General features: G+C 55.1%; 1 protein-coding gene across 1 annotated transcript in view; it reads left to right on the top strand.

Annotated features, from left to right (window-relative positions):
- Positions 1 to 14189, top strand: part of HMCN2 (hemicentin 2) — a 111516-nt gene that overhangs the window by 72948 nt on the left and 24379 nt on the right. Inside the window, exons 53-67 of the mRNA XM_067542193.1 lie at positions 1361 to 1503; positions 2255 to 2405; positions 2864 to 3082; positions 3528 to 3641; positions 4542 to 4729; positions 5053 to 5149; positions 6585 to 6746; positions 7272 to 7385; positions 8665 to 8867; positions 8960 to 9041; positions 10659 to 10790; positions 11773 to 11916; positions 12075 to 12234; positions 13392 to 13516; positions 13740 to 13923. Of these exons, the coding sequence (XP_067398294.1) occupies positions 1361 to 1503; positions 2255 to 2405; positions 2864 to 3082; positions 3528 to 3641; positions 4542 to 4729; positions 5053 to 5149; positions 6585 to 6746; positions 7272 to 7385; positions 8665 to 8867; positions 8960 to 9041; positions 10659 to 10790; positions 11773 to 11916; positions 12075 to 12234; positions 13392 to 13516; positions 13740 to 13923 (2218 nt within the window). The remainder of the gene's footprint in view (positions 1 to 1360; positions 1504 to 2254; positions 2406 to 2863; positions 3083 to 3527; positions 3642 to 4541; positions 4730 to 5052; positions 5150 to 6584; positions 6747 to 7271; positions 7386 to 8664; positions 8868 to 8959; positions 9042 to 10658; positions 10791 to 11772; positions 11917 to 12074; positions 12235 to 13391; positions 13517 to 13739; positions 13924 to 14189) is intronic.

Here is a 14189-nt window from a genome sequence, read left to right as displayed (position 1 = left end):
ACATCCACCCTGCCTTCCTGGTTGCTCCCTTTGTCTTCAGCGCCCACTCAAGGTGTTGTCCACCCCGTACACTGCAACAGGCTCTGTCCCAGTTTACGTTAAACATCTGCCTTCCAGTCCCTTTTGAAGAGCCCTCCCTTGTGGCAGCAGAGGTGTGATGTGCATGCACCGTTCTGGATTTGGTTTGCATTGACCTGTATTAGCTTTGCCTTGTGCTCTTTGAGTCCGGTTCTCTTTGGCACCTTTCCCCAGCTGTAGGTCACCATGCACACCTACAACACACGACGTAACAGGAGTGTGCCGCTCAAGCTGCCTAGAATAGCTCTCAAACAGGAGTGCAAACCAGGGCACAAAGCCCGGGCTGGTTGTGCATTCTACAACGAGGTTTCACCAGCCAAGGATCGAGTGTAAACTCTCAAGCACTAAAACAGCCTAACCGTGGAGTCACAGACAGTTCCCTTTAGTGCTTTGAGCTGTCTTGTCACGCAGGCAAGCTTGTCTTTGTGATAGATAGTCCCTTAGACCCCAAATCACAACAATATGCAGGTTACTCCCAGGCTCAAGGGACCAGTCACTTACCCCAGGGTCAAGTGCACCCTAGGTCTCGCCAAAGATGATGTTTCTAGTCAATCCTATAATAGACGAACGAAAGGTTTATTAACTAGGAAAAAGAATTGAGAGTTATTGACAAGGTTAAAACAGGTAAACACACACCTACAAATGAGTTATAGTCTTAGAAGCTACTGTAATGTGCAGGTTCTGTATGTCCTTTTCGGGCTAGCCCAAGCAAGAGATCCCCAGCGCTTTACCTTACACTAAGAAATCTTGCCCTCTCCCTGAAGTCCAAGCAGCAGAGGGATAACAATTTCTTCTTGATAGGGATTTTTATTCCCTTCCCCCAGAGCACAGGCTGATGGGATGAGTGTTTTGTCTCCTCCTCATGGGTGTGGGAGGAGCAATCAACAAATGTTTTATCTCCAGCTGTTCCCCTGTAGCTTGTCTGGTGTCTGTGGGCCTTTTGTTGGCGGGGAGATGACAGCGCTTGTGGTAACTCACACTTCACACTTGGTAATGCTTCTCTCCTGACATGGGGTGGGAGGGGTTCCAGTTTTAGAGCAAACACTTCTACAGTTACAGAGCAAACACATAAATAATACCTTAGAACATGGGGTGCAGACGTTCTAGGTAAGAGTAATACATCCAGCATCCTACGAGCGTTTCATAAAGGCGAGACACGTTCTCATAACTCTATATCTGTTCTCACAATACTAGCGTGCAGGTGAGCCAGACCGAAGGAGGGGCAGGTGTGGCGGGAGACTCTTCTCTTGTCCTGATTGTATTCACGTCTCATGGGTCTTAGTTCCGCCTTGGATTGCCAAAGATGACGCCGTGGGGGAATTTGCCATGGAGGAGGTGAAAACCAAGGTCAACAGCACCCTGACGCTGGAGTGCGAGTCCTGGGCCGTGCCCGAGCCGACCATCCAGTGGTACAAGGATGGGCAGGTGAGGTTGCTTAAAAAAAAAAAAGGCAGGAAACTGCTGGTGTCACCAGTGAAGACTCATAGCCATTTCCAAAGGGACTAGAGCCTTCCAAAGGCAGAGCCAAGGGGAGGGGACCAGTGGGCCAGGATCACTGGGATTCCATTGTCCGGCCCTTAGTGGGGAAGGCTGGAGGGTTCCCCTGGCCTCTGTAATGAAGGGCAGTTTTCATCCTGGGCAGCTGTTCTCATTTGATCAGGCTTCTGGAGTACAAAGGAGACTTCGGACACACGATAACCTGATACGCGGCTGCCGGCCCCTGTTAGAGCAGGGAGCTGTGCAGAAGGTGGGCACGGTCAGTTGCCTAATGATGTCCAGAAGTACAACCAAAAAAGCCACCTTCTTGGTGCCTGAGAGGGTGTGCTCTCCAAGGCCACCTCCCAGCAATTTCGGCCAGGAGGGCTGGCGGGAAGGGGCCGTTCTTTGCTCTGTGTTTTAGTCTAAATTTGGATTCACAATTTTTACACTGATTCTTGTGAAATAAGGTGCTTGTTTAAGACAGTGAAACCCTCTGAAGATTGACAGCCAAGGATCTGTTGGTGCATGAAGGGCAGGTTCCAGCTGGCTGGGAGGGGAAGGCATGGGGTCTGGATTCTGTATTTTTCCTGTGGCTGTTTTCAAGGCTTTGGTCCTCACATTTAATCACCATGAGAAGGCTTTAACTCTGCCTTCTCTCCCCCCACCTCCACCCTTGTTCCGGGTGTCTCCTCACCAGCTCTTGGGGAGTGACAGTCACGTCCAGGTTCTCAGCGAGGGGCGGATTCTTCGGATCCGACCAGCCCGTGTCTCGGATTCGGGGCACTACACCTGCATCGCCACCAACCCCGTGGGCGAAGACGACAAGGACTTCAGTGTGCACGTTCAAGGCGAGTCTCTCTCACTGAGTTGCTGGGAGTGGAAGGTGTGAGGGGGCTAAGCCCCCAGCAGGCAGGAAGTGGATCACTAGATGGAGAGGGTGGGGAAGTGTTGTCTTTTACCCACAATGCAATTGAGATCCAGTGCTTAATTTGTGCCAGAGCTGAGCCCCAGCACCTCTGCTGCCTCAGTTATGACAGTAAAAAAAAAGCATTGCTTGAGTCCCGGCTCCTCTTTCATTACAAATTAAGCCCTGGTGAGATCCCATGTTCAAGTGGAGCCCACGGGGCCTGTTGAGCATGAATTGGGGCCAGATTTTGATCTCTGCTGGGAGAGGCACAAAGGGAGCAGAAATAGGCTGGGAATCCTTCCCAGAAGGTGCGAATGCTGAGGACTCGCTGGCTGCCCATGCGCTCTGTTGGGTCTTTTCCCCAGCTCGGGTTGATTGCTGATGCTCGCTCTCTTCCAGTGCCCCCCCTGTTCCAGAGGCAGGGAAATCCTAGCGCAACCTTCCAGACCCGCTACCCGGAGGGCGATCAGGATGGAAAGGTGCTGGAGCACCGGGAGGTGATAGTCAACAGCCCGACCTCTCTGTACTGTGACACGAATGCCATCCCGCCCCCGAAGCTCAGCTGGTACAAGGATGGAGAGCCCCTTTCTGCTGCAGAGGGGGTTTTGGTGTTGCTAGGTAACACGCTTGTCTGATTGATCCAAACATCCCTGGGGTCAGATAACGCCGAACGTTTTGTTTAGCTGCTGGACATTCCAGGGAGGGAGACAGCATCTGCCAGGCTCCCAGGCAGTCCAGGTGTGGCCAGCCATAAGATGCCAGATGTGCCCAGGTGATACACATCTGCTGTGCTAATGGGCACTCCAGGGATGCCCAGTGCCAGACGTTCCAGGTGTGCTCCATCGAAGCGCACCAATAATCTGTGTTGCCAGATCTTCCACGGTGCAGACTGCTGCCAAAACGAGTCATGACGCTGGCAGCACTTGAGAGCACGTCTGTCCATGGAGATTCACCGACTGTCCCACGCACAAAGCAGCTCCCGGCTCTTGTTCTCTCGCTGGGAGAACCGTGGTTTCTTAGGCGCCGTCCCTGTCCTCCCCTCTTACTCTCTGTTGCCTGGCAGGTGGGCGTATTCTGCAGATCCCTGTGGTCAGAGCCGCGGATGCTGGGAGGTACACGTGCCGGGCAGCCAACGAGGCAGGCGAGGCATGGATGCACTACGAGCTGATGGTGCTGAGTGAGTAGCCGTGGGGAGACGTCACCGGGCCAAGGGGATGGCAAAGTGATGGCTCGTCGCCTCTGGGTCCTGGCAGGAAGGCAGCGCAGCGCAGCGCAGGACCCAGAATGATCTGGAGGAGCTGCTGGTGACCCCTCCGGCTGGGCTAGGTTTAGCTCTCGCGGGGGGCTCCCTTCAGTGGCTGTTAAGCCCTTGCAGGCAGCACCCAGAACGTCTGTGTTCGTTGTGCAGACTGTCACATCTGGCCCGAGCTCTTGATATTCAGGTTCGCTCTGAAGTCTTGCTCATCGGCTCTGTCCTCTGCAGAAGGGAGGTGTTAGTGTTGCTAGGTAACACTAGCACTACCTGGGAACAGGGGAGGTGACCTGATGCGAGTGCTCTGGGCTGGCTCCGAGGTGGCTCCCTGAGACTCCTGCCAGTGGAGGGGAGAGGCGGGTGGGGAGCACATTATTTTTGTATTGCTGTAGCACTTAGAGGCCCCAGCCCCGCTGTGCTAGGGGTTGGACAGACCAAGGACAGAGATGCTCCCCGCCGCAGTCCATACCGTTCAGCATGTCAGAGAATCCCGGAGCTCTTGTCACACTTGCATAGCTGAGACAGTGCTGCCTACTAGCTAGGGCAGGATATTGGGAGTCAGGACTAGCTCACAGGGGCACCGTGCTGACTCTGACAGCAGGGCGGGGAGGCGACTGAATCAGGGCAAGGAGCAAAGCGAGATAAGAGCATCGTCAGTGGGAGAAATGGAGGGGCATTGAAGGCTATTAAGGCTGTTAAGACCTTGCCCTGATGCTCCCTCCCATTGAGAGGAAGGCCTGGTTCAGACTTCTCCTCTCTAGCTAGGAGGGCTGAGAGATGGGCAGCCCAAAACTGACTGGTTCTCCTCTTCTCTTCTGCCCCCAGCTGCCCCTGTTATCCATGGGAAGGCAGAGGAGCTGGTAGAAGAGGTGACAGTGGTTGCAAACGGCACAGCCCACCTGAAGTGTGACGTCACTGGGGACCCGCCGCCTGCGATTTCCTGGCTCCATAATGACCTGCCCTTCACCACCGGCCCTCGGCATCGGACCCTGGAGGACGGCAAACTCCTGCAGGTTGGTGCCAGGCCCACCTGACTTCGCAGTGGGTGAAAAATGGCAGAAAACACCCACCGTCGAAGGAGTCGGGGAAGCTTCTCTTCCCTAATGCAGCAGCTTCTGTCACCTTGGAGATAAAGCACTTGGGTGGGGGGGTCACTGCTGCTTCCTCCGGCTGCCATGGAGAGAGGTAGCAGCACTGTGTTGAAAGCTTACTGGGGGTGGCTCACACGTGGCTCAGCTTTCTCAGATCGAACTGGGACGTGGCTGTTCAGAATCTGCTGGGGAGTGTCAGTGACTCCTCCTAGCCACCTCAGCGGGGCTCTGCTTTCCCTCTGCAGGTGGCTTCAGCACAGGCGACAGACACTGGCAGCTTTGTGTGTGTGGCAGAGAATCGGGGGGGTTCTACACAGAAGCGCTTTGCTCTCACAGTTCAGGGTGAGTGATTTAAGTGGATTCTGCTCTAGATTTGTCCATTATCCTCCTTCTCCTTCTTGATCAGTCCCTTGAGTCCTCTAATAATTTATCTATCTTAGCACCAAGTAGCTCATCACTCTCTTGATGAGTTTATCCCTAATCTTCTCTTCCTCCATCCATCCCATTTTCTCCCTTATCTCCTTAGCAGGTGCTTATAGCACCACACAGGGAGATAGTCTTAAGGATCCCAGAGGATGCCCTATGTGAGGCACAAGCAGTATCATGGGGTTTGAAAGGATCCTATAGTGACTTACCTATGAAAATCTAAGCTAGGAGAACAGCTGTAGCCAGATATAGCCAGATATAGCAGCACGTTTTCACAAATGGAGGCTCAAAGTCTGTTTGCAAAAAATGTGGGTGCCCAATAGCTGGGCACTTACAATTGCACACACAAACAAGGTAGATGCATGTGCACATGTCTGGGTAGGTCCCCAGGGAGGTCCCCATTTGAACATGCGGTGCTGCAACTGTATGTTTTGCTGGTGTGGTTTTTGCAGGCAGGCTTCGGCCCTTCTGCTTTTTGAAATCTTTCTCTGTAGCGTCCCTGCCCACCTATGAGTCTTGGGGGCGGGGGTTGTTTCTTTTTGTAGGGTATGTCTGCACTGCAGTTACGGGTTATGATTGCCGCTCGTGTAGACGTACGTGAGCTGCCTTTGATCTAGCTAGCTCAGGTACCAGAGCAGCGATGCCAAAGCAGCACATTCTTCAGCACAGGCTAGCCCACGACTAATTACCGAGGGTTCCAGGCAGAGCTGTACAGCCCGTGCTGAAGCGTGCGCTGCTGCAGCCCCAGTGCTAAAGCCAGCTCAGGTGTATCTACGCGAGCTGCAATCACCCCCCATGACTGCAGTGCAGACGAACCCTTGCACTGTGTGCACATGGCACCTAACACACTGAGGCTGGTTGGAACCTCTAGGCACTAGTGTCGTCACAGTAACGACTCCCCATCCATTCAGAAGACAGCTCTGTGCTTGCTTTTGTCCCTGGGCCTTGCACCTTCCAACCCATGCCGCTTTTCAGGCAGCTCCGTTAACCAGCCTCTTAGGCTGAGGATAAAGCCAGCACTCAGCATTTGTATGTCACACGGCCTCCCTCCTCCTTGGGCGGCTTTTTACTCTCTTATGTCCATGTTTAGGTCTCACCTTGGGGGTCAGGCAACCTGCTCTTTACACTGAGTGCAATGTCCAGCCAGGCTCCCATCTCCCTGGCCTTCCACACTCGGCTAGCCCCCGGGCTGCTGTTTGACATGTCGAAGCTCCAATCCTTTCCCCTCTCGCATTGTTTTTGCTGCGTGTTGCTGTATCTGTGGCACCGGTTAACGCTCCGAGTGCACGGCGCCCAGATACATGGGAAGGGGGATTTCTAATCAACACGGTTTGATTTTTGGGGGGAGCAGTTCCACCAAGGATAGCGGGAGCGAACCCCGAAAGCATCACTACTGTCATCAATGGCAGCCTCTCCCTGACATGTGACGTCCAGTCACATCCGGCGGCTGAGATCACATGGTACAAGGACGGCCAAACCCTGCCACTCAGCGAGGAGGTCGTCTTCATCCCAGGTGCGTGTGGCTGTACAGGTGGAAACCCAGACTGGTTAATAAGCCAGTGACTTTCCTACCGGGGCCAGCTGGCTGCTTCCTGATGAAAGGTTACATTTCTTAAAGAGCCAGGAATAATAAACTGATAGCTGGAATTTTGAACGGAGCCTAAGGGGTTTAGGCACTCCGCTCCCATTGAGATAAATCCCACAGGCTGTTTTGAGAATCCCAGCCCAGAGGTGCCGGAGTGGGAGGGATGCGCCCTTGACGCTCTCTGGTGGATAAGGCTGCAAAAGTTCTCTTTCCTGGCGACTGAACTCCTGTGACAGTGGATTCGAGGCTGTATCCCGCAGCCTCTCTGTGCCTGGGCCTATCCCTGAGCTCAGCGCCACTTCTGCTGGATGGGGCCATGAGAGACATTTGTCTGACCCTGCGGGGGCAGTGTGGGGAGCTGGCTGGTGGGTGGATGTGGCCAGGTGCTAATTTGCAGCCGTATGGACAGGGCCGGTAAGGAGCCCCGGCCTGCTTGGCCATTCCTTGTTCCAGGTTCTCAGACGCTACAGATCCGGCGAGTGCAGATTTCCAGCGGGGGGACGTACGCGTGTGTGGCGCTGAATGCTGCCGGCAGAGATGAGAAGCTGTTTCTTCTCCGTGTTCATGGTGAGCAGAGGGCGTTTGGCCTCTGAGCCTGGCCTGCCTCGGGCACTGGCTGGGCACTGCATTCTGAATGGAGGGGGGTCGTTAGCATGATTACACGGCGCCTGTATTCCAACCGGCCTCAGCCTTTCTGGCTCTGCCAGCTCAATAGGACCAAAGCTGCAAGTTAGCAGCAGAGCAGGCGATGCCAGACACGGGCCTTCGGATCCCCTCCAGCTTTGGTGGAGAGCCATCTGCTTGGGCTTGAGGTAGGTCAGGCCGGCTCTGTGTTCGAGCAGCAACCTCTGCTCTGGGCCTTCCCTATCCAACAGTGGGTAAAAACGGCATTAGCCTTGCCGTGCTCTAGGGCAGCGGTTCCCAGCCTTTCGAGTGTGCGGACCCCTTTTCAAACATTTCGCAGACCGCCACATGCTACTAGTTTTATGTGGAATTGTACATTTCCTTGGGGAGGATGTTGTTGTTTGTCTTTCCGCAGACCCCCTGTAGTAGCTTCGTGGACCACAGGTTGGGAACCGCTGCTCTAGGGTGCTATCTCTAGGGAGGCCGATACTAGAACCACTTGTCTCCTTGTACTCCCCCGTTGTCTGTCTGTCTTTTGTCTCATAGTCAGCTCTTTGGGGCAGGGACTGTTTTTTTGTTCTGTATTTGTACAGCACCTAGCACAGCAGGATCTGCTCCGTGACCGAGGCTCTTAAGCGTTACTGCGATACAAATAACTATTATTAATAATAACAACCATTGCACCATGTACCATCCTGGCCAGGCATTCACAAAGTACTATGACTGTACACACAGAGCTGCAGCTAGTGTGGAAACTAGGCCGTTTGGCAGCTGGCCCCAATGGCAGGATCTCTAAAAGCACTCTGCTTTGGGAGCTACACCTATGTTTGAAAGGAGACTGTATCCCTATGGGCCAGATTTTCACAAGGCTTGCTTAGTTGCCCCGGCAACATTTGTGCATTAAACAGCCTTCAAGGGGTTAAATGCAGGATTTGCACTTGCATGCATTTGTGCAGCTGCATCTGACGTCCTTTGGAAAGTTGGCCCTGTACATCGGTGTCATTAATAGCCTCTGTGCGGAGGGGAAGCCTGCACACAGGGCAGTGTATGTACTAACTGTGCAGGCGTGGGGAGGGGTCTGGTACCTTTGCGCCAGCTGTGGTGAAGCTAGCTCCCTACAGATCCCTGCATTTCTCTCTGCGAAGGTTGTTCCCCTCTGTAGGAAATGTACTGCCCCGCTGTCCAGCAATACTACAGCCTCTTCTCTCTCTCTCTAATAAAGTGCCCCCCACCATCACACAGCCGCCCGGAGGCCAGCAGGAGGTCATGACGGTGCGTGCCGGGGAGACTGCTGTTTTGCAGTGTGAGGCTGATGCTCTGCCAGAGCCAGTGGTCACTTGGTACAAGAACGGGCACCAGCTGGCACTAGGGAATGGAGCTCGCACCCTGCTGAGAGGGCAGAGGCTGGAAATTGAAAACGCCCAGGTAAGGTGAGGTTGTACCTCGGGAAACCTTTCCACCTGCTGAGCCTGCCTTGCCCTGCGTTCGAGATCCCAACAGCTCCCTCCTTCTCCTAGGTGTCGGATAAAGGGCTGTACAGCTGCAAAGTCACCAATGCTGCCGGGGAGGCAGAACAAAGCTTCATGCTCACCGTCCAAGGTAAGAGCCGAGGCTTTAAACCACGTGTCTCCATCACTTATCTCCAAATTCAAGCCTGGTCTCAGGAGACCTGGGAGAGGGTCAGGAGAAGGTGCGGGTCAGGGCTGAGGTTAATGGGCAGATCAAGAGGGTGGGACCAATAACAGCATCTGCCTACACCATGCCTGTCTCCACTGCCCTGCTCCTTGCATGCTGAGCCGAGGAAGTTAATCTATATCGAGCTTTTCAAGAGAGGAGAGGTCAGAAGCAGGGCTGGCTGTTGTCTGTTTAAACTGTTTTGGATGGAAAATTGGGTTTCCGACTCAGTGGATTTTTTTGTGAAGTGTCTGCTTTCTGCGGAGAATTTATTTATTTATTTTTTTGCAGTAGGCGGGGGTGGGTCAAAGAATGGAATGGCCAGAAAACCCCTCTCTTTGCTCTGACATGCTGGCGTAGTGCCGCGTGGGAGTTGTGGTTCTGGTGTCCCGTGCTTCTGTCTCCCCAGCTAGACTCTGTGCTCGTGTGCACAGGGAACGCCAAAATGTTTCGAACTGCTCTGTGTGGATGTCGCTGAGACAAACTAACAGGTACCTCGTTTGCATTAACATAGTCTTCTCTCAAGCGGGGCTCTGTTAATGTGGCCTAGGTAACTTGTCGTTTGTGCCAGTGGTATCCAAACGGGGCAGTTAGAGTGCAACATTTTGGTGCGCTCTGCGCTGCACACTCCTGTGGTTCGCACTGCAGAGTGTAGCCATAGACTTCATCTCCCATGATGCACCACCTTCCCTCACCCAGAGGGGGAGACCATGGTACGTCACAGGACCGGGGAGTCACAGGACCGGGGAGACCGGGAGCTTGAGGCAGCCCGGTGGCGAAATCACTTCTGATTTTGATCTTTCTCTGAAATGCAAAGTTTTGGACCCGTTCTAGTTAGAAGCTAAGTCAGTGCTGCAGGGCTGTGACCGTGCGTGTGGTTAGTGCTGGGGAGAGATGGCTGAACTGGGCTGACTGGGAGAGATGGGCCCCCGGGGACCCACAATCCAGATCTCGATTTCAAACCCCACTCCTGAAGGTGGAGGGCTTTCAGCTCTGGGGTTTTGTCTTCAGCCCTTTTCAGAGGCAGGGCAGCGGGGTAATGCAGGTCAGGGATGAGTGTGAGCGCAGTCCTCCTAGGATGATGAGAATAACAGCCCCTCGTCCCCCGCAGAGCCTTGTCGGGTTTAGAGCCAGTGAGTCACTCCAGATCCTCTCTCTCACTGGCACCCAGTGAAGATGGGATTAACATTTTATTTTCGCATTTTGTGCTGTGCCTGCAGGTACCCCCCCTGCAAGAGGCGTGCTGAGTAGGCAGGCAGCATGGGACAGCACATAGGGGACCCTAGTTCTGTTCCTGGCTCTGTTGTCTTGAGCAAGTCCCTGCCTGGCTGTGTGCCTCAGTTTCCCCACCTTATGATGGGGTCAATGGCACTTACCCTGGCTTTGGGGAGTGGTGGTTACTATGTGTCTGAGCTGGATGGGCGCTGCTCAGTGTCTGTGCTTTACGACTGTGATCTCAGCAAATGCAGAAGGGTCCCTGGTGTTGCACAACCCCAGTGACAGTGACTGAGCTTCCCTGTTCATTCCGCTTCTCTCCCCAAGTCCCCCTGACCATCGAGAACCCGCGCCAGGAGACGGTCTACGGAGCCGTGGGGAGCCTCCTCGTTCTGACCTGCGAGGCCGTCGGTGTTCCCTCTCCTGCCATCACCTGGCTGAAAGATGGGACCCCGCTTGGTAAGGAGGCCGTATCGCCCCACCAGCTGGCTAGACAGCCTGCTGGGATAGCAGGGCCGGGCGTTAGTCTAGTGTAGTGTACACAGCTTGAGCGTTTAGCAGGGCAGGGTGGTTTCTGGGTTTAGAAGACAGGGCTACAAATGCTGAGTTCTGTTCCCACTACACTCTGATGCCAGCTTGCTTTGTGAGCCAAACCGTTCTGTGCCTCAGTTTCCCCCTCTCTTAGTGGGATTCCACACTCACAGTGGATGGGGGTGAGGCCTGGTTCATTCAGGTGTGTGAAGTGCTTCGAGATCTAAGGCAATGACAGACATGCATATTACATTAGTTAAACAAACACCAGGGGATGTGTGGGGAAATCTTAGGGCATGGTCTGGTGCTTCTCATGGACTCTTGTAAAGCTTTGGGGGTCTATTTATTAAGCCAAAATCATGTGAACTCTGGTTCCCTTGTGGTGAGTCAGTTTTGGGGTAGTGGAAGTTGCTGAAGGACATGTTGTTATTTAGATCCCTGCAGAATTAAAGTCTCTAGATAATGAAATGCAAATACCAGGATCTCTGGCTGTATTTGGGTTTCCCCCAGTCCTGCAGTATTTGACCTGAGCCGGGTTCCTGTGGCATCCCTAGGCAATGGCCAATATGCAGCAGGGGAAATACGTTGGCAGCTAAGACGCCTGATCTTGATTTTGTGCAGTGACGTTTTCGTGACCCGTGTGATAAATTGAACCGGGGTCCCTGCGTTTCACGCCCTTAAGCGGAGAGTGCACAGCATAGGGCATGCTGCTGAATCATCCCGGGACGAGTGAGAGGAGAATGGGGTCCCAAGATCCCCCTGGGGGGAATTCCAGTGAGAAGCTTCCTTTCCCGAGGTGGGGTGTGGATGAGTAGCTGTCCCACCGAGCAAGCCCGCGGGAAGCTCCGCAGAGGAGAAGCCGGGGAGCGCTGTACTTGTTTGGGAATGACGCCTTTTCTTCCCCCCGCAGAGAGCAGCGTGGAGCAGGGAGTGGTGTCTCGAGGCGGCCAGCTGCAGATCAGCCGCTTGCAGCCTTTCCACAGGGGCCGGTACACCTGCCTGGCGCGCAGCCTCAAGGCAGAGGCACGCAAAGACTTCATCGTCTCAGTGCAAGGTAGGCCCTGTGAGCATTGCAGCTAGCAGGCTGCATCCGAATGGGATGGAGACGCATCATCCGTGGGAGCATTCAGGTCTCCTGGGGATGTGGTTTGGGCTATAAAGGGGCCAGGTGATTGCGCGGCCCTGCAGTCACGTCCTCCTCTCTCCACTCAGTGGCGCCCAGAATCCGGAGCGCAGGCAGCCCCAGTGAGCACAGCGTCCTGATGGGCAGGGGAGTGAAGCTGGAGTGCGAAGCGGAAGGACAGCCAGCTCCGAACGTCACGTGGCTAAAGGATGGCAGACCGTTGGAACGGCATGCCGCCTCGCGCCGCCGGTACGCCTCTGCTAGGGCTCTGCCAGTGCCGAGGGGCAGCGGGGCTGGGACTCGCCTTCCAAATGTGCCAAATGAGCAGTGCCCATAAGAGGCAGTGTAGCCTAGTGCCTCGCGCCCCGGACTGGGACTCTGGAGGACATGGGTTCTGTTCCTGGATCAGCCACTGGGATGCTGGACAAGTCACCGCATCCCTTTGCCCCTCAGGGAAAAGGGGGATAATGATACTGCCCTCCCCGGGAAGGCGTTCTGAACTGTACGGCTGGGAAGGGCTGTATGAGAACTGGGGGCTGTTATCCACACATCAAGCCTGCGCTCGTGGTGGGCCGTGGCAGGTGCCTTCTGCATTCGTTTCGGGAGCGTTCGGGAGCTGATCTTTGTTGCCTGGAACAGCCCCAGGCTGGAGTCCTGTGCCCATTGCTTTGGCACAAGGCAGCTTGTGTTCGCCACCATTTAATTCCCAGGGGCTATTGCTGGTGGGATTCGGGACTGGCCTCGGGCAGGCTCAGAGGATACAGATCGGCTGGGCCCTGGAGTGATCTGCAAACCTGGCCTCAGCTCTTTGCATTCATGCTGGGCCAGTCAGTAGGAGACGCGACCGGTTTCGTGTGATGTTGGCTGTCCTGCAGATACCAGGCGTTGCTGTGGTTAGGAGGCAATACCGCTCACATTCCAGTTCAAGAGTGGCCTTGGGCATTGTGTTCTTGATTGCCCCTCATCTCACACTCTCGTGACCTGGTCCTGATCCCGGTCGCAAATTGTGTGTCGAGTGTGAACTTCACCACAATAGGCCAAGAGCCTGTGTGGGAGGGACACCTGGTTGTGCTGCCTGTGTGCTGAGTGCCAGGCTCCCCGGGGGGAGGGACCCGGAGATGCTTGGCTGTCGTTCCCCGGAAGATCAGTGCTGTGTGAATCTAAAGCGGTGGGTCGAGTGTAACGCTCAGCATGGTGCACGTACAGCTGGAGTGGCTGGCTCCGGCAAGGATAAAGCCTGCTACTTAGCGCTCAGGGAACTGGTCCTTCAGCTCTAGTGGGAGGGGCTTGTACTTTCGATACTGAAGGTCGCAGGTTCGCTACCCAGGTAGGACCTCGGTGGCTGTATGTATGTGGCCAGGGTGGGTCATGCTGTCCCACTGAGTCTTCTCTCTCTGTGTGTGCAGGCTGTCTCCTGATGGCAGCTCCTTGCTCCTCGAGGACCTGCAGGCATCTGACTCGGGGGCATACGCCTGCCTGGCCCAGAACAGGGCCGGTGAGGACACCAAGCTCCACGTGCTGAATGTCCTGGGTGAGTGAAGGCAGCGGGCTGGGGCTGGGCAGGGGTGGGGTTTGCTGCTGGGCAGGGGGCAAAGCCCCGCTGCTACGATGAAACAGCTGTGCAGGGTGCCATGAAAGCCCAGCTTCTGCTGTTGGGGGGGATTCATGTGCTCGGCGACCCAGGAACCAGGAGGTGACTGGCTGTGCTGCAGTGCCAGCCTCCCCGGTGTCAAACCCTTCTCCTCCCACCCCAGTTCCTCCTACTATTGCGAGAGGAGCCAACGACTCGGAGGTCATCAGCAGCGTCCCCTTGGGGCTGGTTACCATGGAGTGCCAGGCACGGGGCTCTCCTCCCTTGCAGATCACCTGGCTGAAGGATGGACTGTCCCTCCCTCTCTCCCAGCGGGTGAGGCTGCTTTCCACAGGACGCACCCTCAGGTGAGAGAGGAGGTTCCCTGGGTGCTTTCCGCTCTGGCCACAATCCTCCCCTGTACTCGTGCACTGCTGTGCCTGGCACCTGCCTGGCTTGCCACTCACCCACCCCAGAGGTGGCTGCATTTCAGTGGCATGGTGAACATCTAGGGGCCTGATTCTTCAGAGGTGCTGAGCGCCCACTGGAGATACGGCGGGAGCTGCTAGTTCAGCCCGCTGTCTCTAAGGCTCGGTGCTTGGGAATGGCTGCTGTACAGCACGCCGTACAGCTA

Source organism: Emydura macquarii, unplaced genomic scaffold, assembly GCF_026122565.2.
Source record: "Emydura macquarii macquarii isolate MOO-44397 ecotype Brisbane River unplaced genomic scaffold, CSIRO-AGI_Emac_v2 contig_691, whole genome shotgun sequence".
Lineage (NCBI taxonomy): Eukaryota > Metazoa > Chordata > Testudines > Chelidae > Emydura > Emydura macquarii.
This window is presented reverse-complemented; position numbering and strand designations above follow the sequence as displayed.